At 40.5% G+C, this 16666-nt stretch overlaps 1 protein-coding gene across 5 annotated transcripts in view; it reads left to right on the forward strand.

Annotated features, from left to right (window-relative positions):
- The window catches only part of gas2l3 (growth arrest-specific 2 like 3), a 59000-nt gene extending 44174 nt beyond the window's left edge, over positions 1-14826 (forward strand). For all 5 annotated transcript variants that reach the window (XM_084701333.1, XM_084701335.1, XM_084701334.1 and 2 more), the window contains 3 exons: positions 4459-4600; positions 6708-6812; positions 11438-14826. In XM_084701333.1, coding sequence (XP_084557459.1) covers positions 4459-4600; positions 6708-6812; positions 11438-12739 — 1549 coding nt within the window. In that variant the 3' untranslated portion in view covers positions 12740-14826. The remainder of the gene's footprint in view (positions 1-4458; positions 4601-6707; positions 6813-11437) is intronic.
- The last annotated feature ends 1840 nt before the right edge of the window (positions 14827-16666 follow it).

Genomic DNA, 16666 nt, shown 5'->3' on the forward strand with positions numbered 1-16666 from the left:
AGGTGTGTTGGAGCAGGGAAACATCTAAAACATGCAGGACAGGGGGTCCCGAGGACCAGGGTTGGGAACCACTGGTTTACACCATCACGAAAATTAGCCACGCATTGAGAAGTCCAACAGACGGGACACAAACTCTGGGGCACGATGCATGTGGAAGTAGGCGCCCTTGGGCCCGCAACGACAGCAGGTCGTACACAGCCATAGACGCGGTGCCCAAAGCGGCCATCACAACACCAAGGACATACTCCAGTTATCCGAGGGTAACGACGCCCGCATGAAACGCCATCAGGAAATGCCGAGAACCAAGGTGAACGGGCCTACGGTTTACTCAAAGGACAGTGAAATGTCCATGCAATTGGACGCGTCCGAACACCGAGATGCAGCGCAGGTGGAGATGACGGAACATCCTACCAAATCATCCAGCAGGTACACAATGCCGACTGGTGCTCATTACCAGCATCCAACATGGAGCTGCGGCGGCAGAATACCACTCCACCGAGAGTAGGCTACAGCTGCCACACACCAACGCCAATTAGGTGCCACTGAGAGGCATGCAGCAAAAAGAGTGGACCAGGGGTCGTTGACCTGCAGGCAGGCTGAGAAAAAGCTGTCTGCTTGAGATGTGAATGCTATAATTAAGTCCATATCCTACAGAACAGCCGACACAAAGAGGGACTGTTGCAATTGTTGGTAAACTGGCTTACACATGGCTCTCAGTTTTGCAATTCTTGGATTGTGTCCTGACGATAAATGAAGAACATTACATGTTTTGCCGGTATAACTGGATTTAATTAGACCAGTGGTTCTCAACCCTGTCCTCAGGGACCCCCTGTCCTCAGGGACCCCCTGTCCTCAGGGACCCCCTGTCCTCAGGGACCCCCTGTCCTCAGGGACCCCCTGTCCTGCATGTTTTAGATGTTTCCCTGCTCCAACACACCTGATTCCAATAAAAGGGTCTTTATCTAGCTCTGTTGAAGCCTGGTAATGAACACGCATTTTAATCAGGTGTGTTGGAACAGGGAAACATCTAAAACAAGCAGGACAGGGGGTCCCTGAAGACAGGGTTGAGAACCACGGAATTAGACTATTGAATGTTTATGATGTCCCTGTGTGTTTATACTTTTGACTTGGGACAACAACACAATCTTGTCAGACGATAATGTCGGGCTACCCTAGACCAACTGCAGTCTAACATGTTTGACATACTTTAGCCATTAAATTACATTTTGCTGAAGGATTGGTGACATAGACAACAAACGCTCTAATGAAATAACACAGACTAACAACACGGAAATAAATTACAGATTGACGAAGACATGTTCATTTTCCGACCTTGCCTAGCTCCATGCAAGAACCACCATCTAGTGACCGTTACGTGTGAGTAACAACGTCCTGTTTGAAGAATCAGGTCATTTGACCCCTAACGGTGCTATAAGTAGGGAAAAACTAAAATAATCGTCATTTGTAGAGTAGCGGCTACTGTTGTATTGGCCACAGCCTGTCTGATGTAGATTGACTTGCGAGGTGAATAGATAGTGAGATGTGAGATTAGCGGTTACGTGACACCGACACAGTACATTCAGAAAAGTAACATTTTTCAAATAGGTTAAAATAATAATAATTATTATTCGTTTTTTTTATAGCTCTTTTGTAAAACTCAGTCACTTTACGTGTATGAGGACAAGCAAAACAAGACAACAGTAAAATATAAAGACAAAGGATTGAACAAAACAGACAAACAGAATATTATAAAGAAAACTAACATATAAGTCTAGTCGTGGAGGGAGCAGGGGATGTTCAGGTGAAGGCGAGGTTGAAAAGGTGAGTTTTGAGGGACTGCTTAAATAGTGCTATATTGGGAGCCAGATGGATAGGGAGGTCATTCCAGAGGGAGGGTGCGGCAGCAGAGAAGGCCCTGTCACCCCAGGTCCGGTGCTTAGTCCTGATGGTTTTTAGGGTGTTTGCACCGGCAGACCTGAGGCAACGGGTAGGGGCATGAAGGGGGAGGAGGACAGAAAGGTAGGAAGGGGCCAGGTTATTTAGGGATTTTCAGGTAGTGAGTAGTATTTTGAAGTTGATCCTGTGTTTGATCGGGAGCCAGTGGAGGTTTGGAGGACTGGGGTGATGTGTTCGTAGCGGCGGGTGGCGGTGAGCAGACGAGCGGCAGAGTTCTGGACATATTGGAGTTTGTTGAGGACAGTGTTTGGAGGGCCATATAAGATGCTGTTGTAGTAGTCCAGTCTGTAAGTTATGAGGGCGTAAATTAGAGTTTGGGTGGTGGCAAAGGACAGAGAGGGCCAGAGGCGTGCAATGTTCTTGAGGTTGAAGAAGGCAGTTTTGGTGATGTGATTGGCGTGGGGTAGGAAAGAGAGGGTGGGATTTAAAATGATACCAAGGTTATGGACCTGGGTGGAGGGAAAGAAATGTTCACTGATTGTTGTAATTGCATGTTAGTCTCTCAAAAAAAGGAGGCTTTGACTTGTCCCTGTTGTTATGGTTACTTATTTCAGACAGTTTGTACAGGCTCCTACTATGTAGCCAGCACAATGATTTACAACGGTGAACACAGTTTTGCTGGAAAAATATCCCAAACAAGACACAAATAACCCAAATATAATATCAAATATCAATAATAATACAAAATAAACAAATGCCATAAATATACAAATCATAAGTCTAAGAATTAATTAATAATTTAAGTGTAAGATCAACAGATAAGTCTTGAGACCCCTCTTGAAGGTTCCAAAACTATCACATGAATGCAGAACAGTTGGCAACTCATATCATAGAATGCATGCATGTGTTAAAAGGACTGTCTGCAGGGAATGTGTTTGATCAATCACGGAGGGTGTGGGCCTCCTGGGCCAAAAATGCCAGGGCCAAAAATGTTGTCCCAGTCCAGCCCTGCTTCCATCCAGGACCGGATGCAGCCTGCTTTGACTGGGGGTGCAGTGAACATTTCTGGGGGGTATCATGATTACGGACAGGGATCGTATTATGTTTTATATTGATTTTGACACTGCTTATCGATCTAAGTGTTAATCAGGCGTGGAGCCAGACAATGTAAACATTCGGGGATTGGCCCAAACCTAGGACGTATTCTGGGTTTGATGTGATGCTAGATAAGTACTTCCACAGTTAATGCGAGCACGCACAGGCCTTCATTTGAGCGCCCAGGCCTTCAAAATAGCTTTTTGAGCTTTATGTAAAATAAACATTGCCATTTTCCAATTGGTAAAGCCTTGTCTAATGAAGGTGATGTCTTTATCATTTCTGGCTCAAAATTTTCGACAGGGGAAGCAGAAACATGTATCTAGCTTGGCTGAGTAATCTAACCAAGTTGTTCAGCAATACCAACTTGGGTTGAATGCTCAAGGACCTTGGCTAAAAATGCACATAGGGTACGTTTGCAGAACCGGCTGCATTGGAGTGCTGTCATTCAAACCATGCTCGCCTTCACCCACAGTGAAAGCGTCAAACACTGATGTGTATATACACTTAGGGCTGGGCGATAAATCGATATTATTGAAGTAATGACTTCCCTCAATAAAGATACCATAACATGAATTCATTTTCAATAATGTTGATAGAGATAATTAGGAATAGCAGTCCATTTCATTTTGGTGATGCAGCAGGAAGTTACGTAGAAATGGTATACGCTTACTAAAATACACTGAACACCTTGAGTGGAGTAGATAATATTAATTGCGGAAAATGATTCTTGTTGCCGAAAACAGTGGCAGCTATAGCCATAGCGAGGGAGCAACTTCCAATGAAGAAATTATTGATAAAAAGGATTCAGGCAGGAGGACTCAGTATAGTATTTACTTGATACTTTATTTCACACGTTACAACACATGATTGTAACACTTTGACATTATGGTTCTGCTTGCATCGGCTCCATGTTAGCAAAGATTATGATACATTTTTTGGTCCGTACCAAGAGATCCGAGAGAACGGAACTACAAGTGTGAACACAACAGTCATAAACTCCACCAGCGATGAGCAGTTGCCTAATTAGAAACTAGTATTATCGTTTTTAGACCATTTTGTGTTGATGTAAACACACAAGCCACAGTCCAATTTATTGTTCACTGAGTTTGAGAGCAGGATAAATGGGACAGCAAGCAGATATCCTAGCCGTTCCAAACTAATAGGCTACACTTCTCTAATTTTTAAAATACTTGGACTTTGCCCTGTCAATAAATAAAGAACAATAACTGTTTTGCCAGGATAACTGGATCGGATCAGATCCTTGAATGTTTGAGACCATTTCGATAGCTCCTTCTCTATAGAAGAAGACCCACGGATCGCAAACTATAGTTTGAGTATAAACTGATCCGCCTTACATACATAGATTGTCAAATTGAGCAATACGCATTCGATTGCTGATCTACCCTGGAGCAGGAGCATGGTCATCCCTCTATGTTAAATCAATTTTCTATGTCTTTCTTATAGGTATGGTGTTGAGCCTCCTGTTCTGGTGAAATTTGAGAAGGAGATTGAGCTTGAGGAAACTCTGCTGATTACAAAGGAGCCAATCCCAGCAGTAAAAACCTTTACACTGTGCTGCCAACATGGTGGCCTATATCAACCTGCGGTAGGTACCTCCTCTCAACAGTATTCACTAGGACTTACCACTCACCTGTGCTTGATACGCTTGCTGTTGGCTGCTCGTGGGAAATTCACAGATTCCATAAAGTGTGCAAAATCAAGTGTCATTGGCTTTTCATTAGAAGGAGTACACTGACCACTTCACCTCATATGTCGGCAAACAACTAATTGAACACCCATATAATTATCTTCATAAAAAGTGTGTGTGTGTGTGTAGGAGGGAACAGATTTTACGTAAAGATTTTTAAAGTGTATGCATAAACGCATAATAAAACTTAGGGCCCTTTCTGCAGCAGTGAGCTTTTTAACGCACTGCAGCACGTGGGCTTGTTGGTAGACAAGGTGATTTTGTCTCTTGTCATCTGGGCTACTAGATTTTTTTGTTACTAGCATCCTTAAACTAGCATCCTATCAGTGAATTAGTATCCTATTAGTGAATTGCAGGCTACATAAAGCAAAAAACATATACAAAGTAGTTTTACTTTAAGTGGGGCCCATTTAGTTTGTTTAGCATTTTTTTGGCATGTTGCTAGCTCATCTACTGATTACGCAATTAGAGACATACAGAAAATGTTTCTGATTATGACACACTTTTAGACACATGATCAAACAGCTGTACTTTCCTTGATGCATGTAAACTTCACCCTCAAAAACTCAGGCCCTTGAGCCAGTAGGAGAATGTGATTGGCTGGCCCGGGGGGAGACCAGTGTCAATACTTTTTGACATCTGCCTTCTAGAATTGGTAGGGGTTTGTATTTGTTACATTTGTAACATTTCTAAAATTGCATAAAAATTCACTGAACAAAAAGTTATTGTGGTCAGCTCAAATGACCGTGATAAGGAGGTAAGACTTTTCGCTAATGCAAATCACTAGTGAACTGTTTAACAAAGAGTTAGGGTTAGATTCTATGTGTGAACTTGTAATAACATGCCTCTAATTCTTTTTTTTATTGGGTGAGAGGTGGTGATGTTGTGATTATATAAATGTACATTTATATTACATTTACATTTAGCAGACGCTCCTATCCAGAGCGACTTACATTAAGTACAGGTTCCGATTCCCTAGCCACTCAGCCACCTGACTCCCAGGTGTAACAAACATTATCTACTGGAGAAGGGCTTTACTCCATTGTATTTATTTCTCATGCTCTTTTATATATGGAGAATTGAGTGTATGAATTGTTACATAGTCAGAAGCAGTGTTGGGGGAAGTTACTCCAAAAAAGTAATATATTCATTATGACTTATTATTGTTCACTAAGTAGTGTGATTAAGTTACATTATTACTTTCTGTACAAAATTATTTTTACTATTACTTTTAGTAGCGAGTTGTGGAAACGGGTCACCATCTCTCTCATGGTTTAAAGTGGTTTTTTCGCTAGCTTCCAGCTTTGTTTCTCTGTGAACACTTATGATAAGTTTGAAGTGCTTTTTTGTTAATAGATCATATTTCGTTGGGCACAGTTTGCGTTTTACTTTATTGTTTTTTCCGATATCGTCAAAGAAATCGAAAGTGTGAAGATTTCCACGCCGAAAACGCAACACGTTCTGCGGCCATGATTGCTGTTGTGTTTGTCTGCAGCGTGTTCCTCACTTAAGTAATAATATTATGTAACAAGTTTTATTACATAATGCATTACCCCAGGGCCGGCCCAAGCCTTTATGGGGCCTTAAGAAAAATAGATTTGGGGGCCCCTCGGCATTGCTTATTGTTGCCGATATTGCATAATACATTAAACTGTAATTTCATTTGCTCTTGGGGGCCCTCTGGTAGCCACAGGGGCCCTAAGCAGCCGCTTAGTTCGCTTATGCCTTGGGCCGGCCCTGCGTTACACTGGTCAGAAGTGGAGTTCTGAAAGGTCTTTACATAGTTTCTTTGAATGGTTTTAGAACAAAATACAAAGTTAATAGTGCAAAGACGAACAACTTTTAATTTAAAAAACATCGAAATAGGTGCAGAGATACTCGGCACAATAGTTTTCTCGTGCCACAGACCACTAAAATGCATCACTATCAGTAATACTACATACTTATCTACTGAAATGTATCCCAACATGTCATGCATTGTAAGTAATTCTCTTTTATGTTCCAGGAGCAGGGCATCAATGACCATCCTTGTAACTGCTCCAACAGAGTATCTATTGAGTATCTGGCAGAGGGACGGTATAGACTGGGAGACAAGACCCTCTTTATCCGGGTAGGTCTCTCCGCAGAACTGTCATCTTATCTATGAAGCAGTGACTGGTGGGTGCAACAGAACTTTCCAAACCAGACGTTATCGGGGAATGAAACCCAAACCAAGGGATTCATTTTAGCCGCAACAACAAGGTAATCACAATGTGCAACAAGGGAACTACAAAGAACAACTGGTATACCAGGACAGGATTAGTGCAGTAAATTATAGCAGGGAACACAAGAAGGGTAGTGCGAGCAGTTATCAAGTTTCAAAGTTAAACTATGGGCCCTACCTTCTCTACACTCCAAACCTGCCTGTGGGAAACACTAACCCTAACACTAACCTACCAAATACACAAAACTGGCGACATCTGTTGCTTCTAACCTGGTGTATATAGCTATTTACCTATGTGATGCAGTGTAGATCCATTGGTGTCTTACCTAGCCCTTCTCCAACAAAGACAGGGGGATGGAGGGTAGACAAGACAACTTTAAACACACACAGCATATTAATTGAGACTTTAACGAGGGCTCAATCAGCCACTGAACATGTTGCACTTGGCCCTGCTTCCCTGCTCTCTTTGAATTATATATATTTACACAAGCCGTTCTCTCCCCAATTGGACACGATTGATGAAATGGGACACACCCACAAACGGAGCAGTGCACCTGAGAGCAGCAGTCGCAGACAAAGGACCAGGGGAAAAAAACATGCGCACACACAGAACGTCCTGTTATTTGGCCATGAATACAAATAAAAATATAAAATAAAACAACATAAAACCTAGAGAAATATACACAAGAATGCATAGTATTTAACAAGCAATGAGTCATCATTCATACATGTACTTTCTGTCTTTGTTTTTTGACCACAGTGTTGCCATATCACCAGTGCTCGAAGTGGGCCGGTACTCACCGGTACGCAGTACCGGCACCTCTACATTTTACTCTGTGTACCGGCACCTTTCCTTGCGTACCGTCACCTCTTCTTGCATGCCGGTACACTAGATTCAAAAAAGTTATCAAGACAGCGTCAACTGATGCCTGAGTAAAACAGACTTTTCACTGCTGTTTTCTCAACTAGAAACTAAACGACTTTTGTTTGTAAGTAATTATGTTAGCCTGGCTTCAGAAAAGGCACTAAAAGAACGCATGTGCCAGAGCCTGACCCGTCAACAGAGGTCCAAGTCCAAACATCGGGTAGGCTACAAATCATGAGCTTCAAACTTGTTTAAATACATACATTTATGTATGGCTGCGGGAACTAGGGGCTCTGAGGGTGCTGCAGCACGAGAATTAAAAATTATATGTCTTTTAAATCCACCACCGTGGAATAGCCCCGCAGTAGCGGACTGGCCATCGGGAGAAGAATAACGATGGAAAACGAGGATAAGAAACGTAAGGGTGGGGCTGAAAAATAAAGAGCAAAAAAGACATCACTTTCACAAGACAAGGTTTTACCAATTAAAAAAGTTGGCCTTAAGTATCGAACTCCCGAACAAGAATCACATTAAACACAGACTATGTATGCATTAGCAGGCAGCTGTGGTGGCGTAGCTATACGGGGCGGGTTCTGGTGGGCTGGTCTCGATAAAAGTCCTGGGCCTATTACTCCCAGTCCGTCCCTGCCGCCCCGCAACATTAAGCCAACCCCTGATGAAATATGTTCCCGAGGCTATACATTTATTTTGTTAATCAATAGGCTAACAATAAATTGTCGTTGTACCAGCAATCCAAGTTTTAGTTTAATTTTTCACTGTAGAAATCTCACATTTTATAATGATTTGCCAATGCAAGAGAGTACCGGCACCTTTTTCCCCACTTCAAGCACTGCATATCACACCAAAATGATGCGTATACATTAGGGATGCTCAGAATTAACTGTCACCGTTAACCGACAATACAAATGTTTCTTGGTTAATACTATCAGTTAACCAGTTTTGCCAACTTTTCACCTTCCCCAGTGACAAAAAAAAATGGTATCTGCCAACTAGCAACAAATCTACCCAGGTGAAAAAAAAGTATACTTTAGAGTGCTTCAAGCATATTCATATTTTCAATAGTACATTTTAAATATAGTAAGAAAAAGTGTACTATCTGTTAATATATAAAAAGTATACTACCATAATTATTTAACCAATTTTAACGTTAATACTTTGAACTTTGTATTACAGTACACTTTTAGTAAATATATTATTAAAAATATATACTATAAGTAAAACGTATATGTAATTTCTAAAGTGTACAACTGGAATTTAGTTTTTAAACATATTATTTGTATATTTTAAAAATAATCTTTGTAAAAATGCACTTAAAGCTTACTTTAAAAATAAACATTTGCTGAAATTTTGGGATATTTTAAGTTACTTTTGAAGTCCCTTCATTAATTCATCCTTCAGTGTACTGGTATACATTTGCTGTACTAGTGTGTAGTAGAGTAAAGTACCTTTCTTTTTTTACAGTTTTCTTGTGCTTGTGCGGCTTCTATTTTGAAGCAACTTATTAGTGGTTTTAGAACAAAAAAGTGACTTCTAGATCTCTATTGCTCAACACTTGAACGGGGGCTTATTACTTGAATGAGGAATTATTTTCTGTGTCGTCTCAGTTACACTATCAGGGCTTGGAAATACAGACTTGCTAAACTGGGCAAATGGCTAGTAAAACATAACATTTCATAATAATTTCAGTTAATCAAACAGCTGCAAGACTCAGTGAAATGTTATAGGCTAGCTTGCAAGCTAACGCTAACTTCACTAACATTACGACTTTGGTAGTGTAACCGAGCTCTTTGTAAGTTCGTTTTAGACATATTCCCCCACCCCCCACCCCCCGATGTCCCCAGACTCTGCCTCCACGTAGGAAAGCGTCTTGGTGGAATTAAGGAGGTCTATAAAGTATTCCTTCCACCAATCCAGGACGTCCCCCATCGAGGTCAGCAGCGGACCATCCCCACCATATACAGTGTTGATAGTCTACCTCTTTCCCCTCCTGAGTTGCCGGATGGTGGTCCAGAACCTTTTCAAAGCCGTTCGGAAGTCATTCTCCATGGCCTCGCCGAACTCCTCCCACGCCCGGGTTTTTGCCTCCGCGACCGCCAAAGCCTCGTTCCACTTGGCCTGCCGGTACACATTAGCTGCCTCTGTAGGCAAAAGCCTACCCAATTTGTTCTCAGGCCTACCCAAAAACGAAAATATCTCAGAAAGATTATGCACCAGGTGCACATCGCAAAGTAAATAAGTAAAAAAAAAAAACTGAAAAGATGCCTATCCATATTTTTCTAGGCCTACCCAAAATATTTTTGGGGGTTACTCCACTGGTGTAAACTGTAATCCTATATCCTGGTACTGTTTTTTGGGGGGTATTTCAAGCTGTTCCTGTCTCCAAATAGGGTATGTAACATTGTTTGGGCTGAAAATGGCCCGGGTGCTGTTCTATGCCCCCTGATACATCCAGTGAAATTTTCCCGGGAAAAAATGCTAGGTTTTCTCCTTTTATGGCATGCTCATGAATATATAGATGAGCTGCACGCCGACGACTGAAGCTGCGGAGCAAAGACTCAACATGGCCAACAGCACTCACAGAAACATTGAAGGTGGAGACTTGAAATAAAAACGTTCAAATAAATCTTGTGTCTACACAACTGTTTTCAACAGATTGACTAGATATCATTTAACCCTTGTTCTGCCTTCGGGTCACATGACCAAAAGGTTCATAACGAACCATTGTTGTGTTTACCCAATTTTACCCAATTCAAAAGCAAAAAATAATAATTTTCTTTTAACCTTTGAAATGTGGGGGGTCTGAGACAGCCCAACGGTTAAAAGAAAATGCTTCATTTTGTTTTTGTATGCTGTAAAGTTGTTGCAAACGACAGTTGGTCACAATGACTGATGGGTCAGAATGACCCGAAGAGAACACAAGGGTTAAAATGATAACGTTAGTTGTTTCCACTTCTGTTGTCGAAGTGAACAGGATCAACTTACATGTAACGTTACATGGGTAACGTCACAGTTTAGCAACAAAACTATTGTTATTCACCTCAGCTTCAGTTAGCTCTAGCTATCTTGCTAACTAATAAAAAATAACCTGACAAACATGCATTGTGAATTGTAGATTTACATGACAACACAGGTTATTTATTCGAATGAAACAGTCAGGAACATGAAATAACGTTAGCCCATGCCAATAAACTAAATCACACATTCTACCAATGCCAGATACAGGATATTTTAGCATTGCTAATAGCAATGCTAACGCAACTTGCGGGTGCGATGAACATAAGGTCGGAACAGCATCTATTTTCAGCAACAGCTTCATAGCAAATCCTGCTTTACATTGTCCCAGGTTTTCAAACTTGAGGACTTGAGGTTCACTGAATGTCCATTTTACCCACCGAACTGCCGTTATTCAACTATGACAAGGTAAACTCGGTTTTGCAGTCAATGACTCCTTTAAAGATTTTCAAATAGATCCAAAATTGATTAGTTTGTCAAGTAGTAAGAGTACAGACAATACAGTATTGAAACAACATTTCTTTCAGTGTTGAGTTTATTACTTATTATTTTGTGACTTAAGCGTAAATAAGGCATTGTCTAATGGTCTGCTAACTCGTGTCATTCATTCCCCCACTCTTGCTCTCATTAATAGATGCTGCATGGAAAGCATGTGATGGTGCGTGTAGGAGGAGGCTGGGATACCCTGGGGGGTTTCCTGCTCAAGTATGACCCGTGCCGTGTTCTCCAGTTTACCACTCTGGAACAGAAGATCCTGGCCTACCAGAAGGGTCCGCCTGGCGATGGCCAGTCCCCAGCCCCTCCGCCTGAGATGGATCCATTAACAGCTGTCAACCTCTTCCTTTCTTCTTCCTCATCCTCTGCTCTGGCTTCTTGTAGATCCCACGTCACTTCTCCTGTTTCTACCCCCACTATGCCCAGGAAGACAGACAAAAAACTCCAGATTCCCTTCACCAAAAGTATCGTTAAAACATTGCCTAATCTGTTTCCAGATGGATCAGTAAAGTCAGTCTCCAACTCTTCACATGATCAAAGCCATCACAAAGCTACGCTCTCATTCTCCTCCCCTGGTACTACCCCCACAACTTCATCAACCAAGCCAGCCATTAAAATAAAGCTTTGGCCTTTGCCACACCACACCCTCTCTCAACGCAGAAGCCCTTTGTGTCCTGAGACATCTCGTAAATGTCTCAAACCTTCCACCACCACCACCTCCGTGCCTCACCTCTCAACTGCTCCAGTACTGGCCCCGAAAAATGCCTGTACCCCATCTGAAGCCTTGCAACGCTCTTGCTTGGCTCAGAGACGTCCTGGCACCACAACCTCAGCTTTTCATTTAAAGATGGGTAGGCAACCTTGTGTGGCCCAGTTGGCACAAGCATCAACCCCAATACCCAGACTGGCATCAGCTGCCAAGACTCTAGCCCCCAATGCCAAAACAATCTCCACAGTCCCGAACAAATCCACCTCTTCCCATCCCTCACTCCTGAAGTGCAAAGAAACCACAGTCAAAAGCAAGGGGCAGTCTCCAGTCAGGGCTGTTCCGAAAGCAGTGGTGACATTGCATGGCAGACCTAGGCGAGCTCCCAGAAGGCTCAGTGGCACTTCCTGTGCTCCCAAAACGGCCAATCAGAGAGCAACACCAAGGGAAACAATCCCACAAGGGGCTGGGCAGAGACAAATTGATAATACTTACACTCTAAATCTTGGAAGGGTGAAGATTAAGCAAGTAGCAACTGCAAAAGCAACAATTGCAAAAGCAACAAAAGCCAGTCAGACAGTCAAAGACCTTTCCTCCTATAAGAATGCCCAGCTTCCAAAAAAGACCCATCTGCTTCCAAAAAAGATCATCCATCTTAAAAGTAAGATTGAAGACCCTTATTTTGAAATGAACAGTAAGAGAAAGCAAAAGACAGTCATGGGGTGTAAATTGTGAAATAGGGAAGGTGGCTTTGTGTTGCAATGTTTTTGGAGGGGATAATTGTGGATTAGAAGGCTGGTGGATTTAGGCAAACTCGTCATTACTAAGGTATAGATTCAGAAAGGGGTCATTGATAACACTAGTTATCAGCAGTCTAAATATCTATATTACCTCAAGTTTTAAGTTTAGTATTTTTCTATGGATATATTTATTTATTTGTTGGCTATTAACTCTGTATCTTTTTTTATATTTTTTTCTCTTCAGAATGTTTAAATGTCACTGTTTGTATTGCATGCATATGTATTAAGAACAGGGACGTGCACAGGAATTTGAAGAGCAGTTGCTCTGGCCTGAAAAGGGCAGCCCCCCCCCTACAAAACCCAAAATAGTGATAGGATTTAGACATTTAACCATTTTGAATGAAATAGTTCATGTGATGTATTTTATCATTTATTATTCTTGTTAAAACAAAATGTTATAAACTAACCATCAGCAGACATGTAGCTTAGTTTTCCTACCAAAATATGTGAAAGCATGTGATAATAATGTTGTCTGGTAGGCAAGCTGTCTGATTATTTAGGCTAAACATGGCAAACTGAGCGTTGATTTTATGAAGATTTTAATTCATTTTATAAAACTTGGTGATGATTGTTTGTTTGTTATACATTTCTACAACTTAAAACTTACCATTTCTGACAACGTCAAGGCAGTTTTTTCATCTACACAGAAGAAAACAACCGTGACCATCTCTTGAGGGCAAAAAATGGAGGCTCAGGTGGCGGTCGCGTGCAGTACCGCAGAGTAAAGAGTAGGGGGCATACCCCCCTCCCCTTGCCACTCTCCTTGCCCATAGGCTTATCGATTGGAACTGAATAAGGCTACTTTATGAAATGTTTTGGTTGGCAATTTTTTACATCTAGGTCTACATGAAATTCTACAGCTGTTTAAATTTACTATTTATTTATTTTCCCTCGGAGGGGCACTTTGACTTGTTGCCCAGTTGCCCGGGCAACCTTAGCCACAACCTGTGCACGTCCCTGATTAAGAATGTTTCTGTACTCATGGTGTGGTACTTCAGTTAAACTTTTGGTGCATTAATGTGGTTTAAAATTATTCTTTATTTCTATAATGTTTTGTATCGTATTATTTGTCAAGGCTTTCAGCGTTCAAAGCCAAACTACCGTGTAGTTTTGGATTTGTGTACGACTGGACAGCTGGTGTCTTTCTTATCCCCTTGAGATACTGGTAGAATTTGATCTAAAGGGCTGAACTGGGATAAAGACAAATCTTGGATTTTAAATGGTAATAGCCTTTCTAAGAGTTTTGTACATTGGCTGATTAAAATATGTTTCAATATTTCTATGGAATGGTAATGCACATTTTAAATATATATTTTTTTAATCTTTAAATATGTTAATATATTTATAGGTGGAGGTAATAACCAACCAAAGTCTCTCATTGATGAATGATCTATTGTTTCTTTATCTTGAAGAATTTATGAATGTTGTCTGTTTTACAAGTGGGTGAATGAATAAGTTATAAAATGTTCCTTGTGTGCTTTTCTCAGAAATGATTTAATACTGAGTAGCATAAAAAAGGTATCAATTTTTGCTTGTACCTGTTTTCAAAAGGTGTGTTTTGTTAGGGGTTGATTAAAGTACAAGCACAATTACATTTTTAGTATTTTTAAGCCACAAACAAAATACAATATGCATTTTTTATTTACATACATCTGCTTAGTCACATTTTGTCCTATCATTGTGGTCAGCACTTTACTATTCATCTTTTTGTCTCAATTTGATTGTCAATTTAGTTAATTATTATTTTTGTCTGTATTTTTTTCTTGGTAAATAATAGAATGTGTGTGTGTATCACGATTCATTACTTTAGAATTTTAGATGTTAAGATGTTTTCTACAAACAAAAGGTAAATGACAACTGAAAAGGGATTGGCGTGCTTAATCTGATTGAGTATGATTATAACAGTGTTATTCTTTAGATATTGCTGCAACGTAATCTTAAACTGTTCACTGTTTTCCGACAAAGAGGGGGAAGGATAGGATGATTAGGATAGTTTCCATGAAATAAATGTTGGTGAACAGGTTTTTAAATCTTGGCCTTGTAGATCACAAGATCCTAATAATATAGGCTACTTATTTTGAGTCTCAAATAAGCCTTTGATAACAGAGCATTGTATTTAAGCATGTTTTGTATTGTTGTCATAGGATTTCATGTCCTCCGTTTTGTATGAAGTCTGTATTAACACACAGTATGCAGCAGCAAAACAATTCTTTACCTGACATAATTAAAAGTGCATAGTTACTACCCTCACCACATTTACCAAATAACCTTATGATCACAGTGCAAGAACACAAGCACCAACAAATATACTTTAACTTTTTTATTGGCTTCAAATGCTGTTCAAATCACATGAGTAAATGCTTAAAAGTATCACTTGGAGTAAAAACATGTAAGGGAAGTTTAAGTCATATAGGGTAGGACCATTTTTATACAGGATTGCCCAATTTCTTTGTTTTGTTGCAACTACAATGCAGCCGGAAAGTATTCGCAGCGCTTCAACTTTGGCAAATGTTGTTATTTTACAGCCTTTTTCCAAAATTGATTCAATAATTTTTCAATCAAATCAAATGTATTTTTATAGCCCTTTTTACACGCAAGCATGTCACAGAGGGCTTGTTTGAAAAAGAAAAAAAAGGTTTGTTTGATATTTTTCATAGATTTGCAAAAAATTCAATACTAAAATATAACATACATCCATATGTACATAAGCGTTCACACCCTTTGCTCAATACTTTGTTGAAGCACCTTTAGCAGCAATTACAGCCTTAAGTCTTTTTGAGTATGAGGCTACAAAGCTTGGCACACCTATTTTTTGTTAGTTTTTCTCGTTTTTCTTTGCAGGCCCTCTCAAGCTCCATCAGTTTGGATGGTCAAGCCTCAGTGCACAGACATTTTCAGATCTCTCCAGATATGTTTAATTTAGTGCTGTCAAACGATTAAAATATTTAATCGCGATTAATTGCATTAATGTCATAGTTAACTCGCGATAAATCACAATTAATCGAATTTTTATCTATTCTAAATGTCCCTTTATTTCTTTTTATCCCATTCTTTTTCAAATTTTAATGCTCTTATCAACATGGAAAAGTGGTTTGGATTGCTTCGTGGAAATATTTTTTTATTGAAAACAACATTGCAATCGCCTGGCTTTGACGAGGAGGCGGAGAATTCGCATCAGCTGTGTGCTTGGCCAAGTGGTATTTCAGACTGGACGTGCTGCGATGATAGCTCAGTTTACAACGACAAAACACACAGATCACTTTAGTCTTGTCAATGGAACCATTTGGCAACTTTTTAACCCTCGTGCTGCCTTCGGGTCACATGACCAAAAGGTTCATAATGAACCATCGTTGTGTTTACCCAATACAAAAGCAATTTTTCTTTTTTTTCTTTTAACCTTCGCAATGTGGGGGGTCTGAGACAGCCCAACGGTTAAAAGAAAATGCTTCACTTTGTTTTTGTATGCGGTACAGTTGTCGCAAACGACGGTGGGTCACAACGACTGATGGGTCAGAATGACCCGAGGAGAACACAAGGGTTAAAAGTAAACTTTCCATTCAGAATCTTATTGGCATCCATTTCGGCGTCTCGCGCTCGCCATCCACTCAAAACGTAACGTTAGCCAACTACCAGAGAATGTCTAATATCCGCAAACGGGCTCTGATACTACTCTTTAGCCGGCTCGCAAGCCAAACAAGTGTGTGGCATGCCTGTTGTTTTGTTTCCGGTCTAGCTAGATCCGGTGTGGTGTTGTAGTTTTTCTAACGTCGGTAGTTGTTGCAACAGTATGTGAAAAAAACTACAGTTTGCTAGGCCAAAAAGAGCGTTAATCGTGCGATAAAAAAAATTGACGCCGTTAATT

The sequence above is a fragment of the Hypomesus nipponensis genome, chromosome 7 (assembly GCF_054491055.1).
Source record: "Hypomesus nipponensis isolate SF chromosome 7, ASM5449105v1, whole genome shotgun sequence".
NCBI classification, from domain to species: domain Eukaryota; kingdom Metazoa; phylum Chordata; class Actinopteri; order Osmeriformes; family Osmeridae; genus Hypomesus; species Hypomesus nipponensis.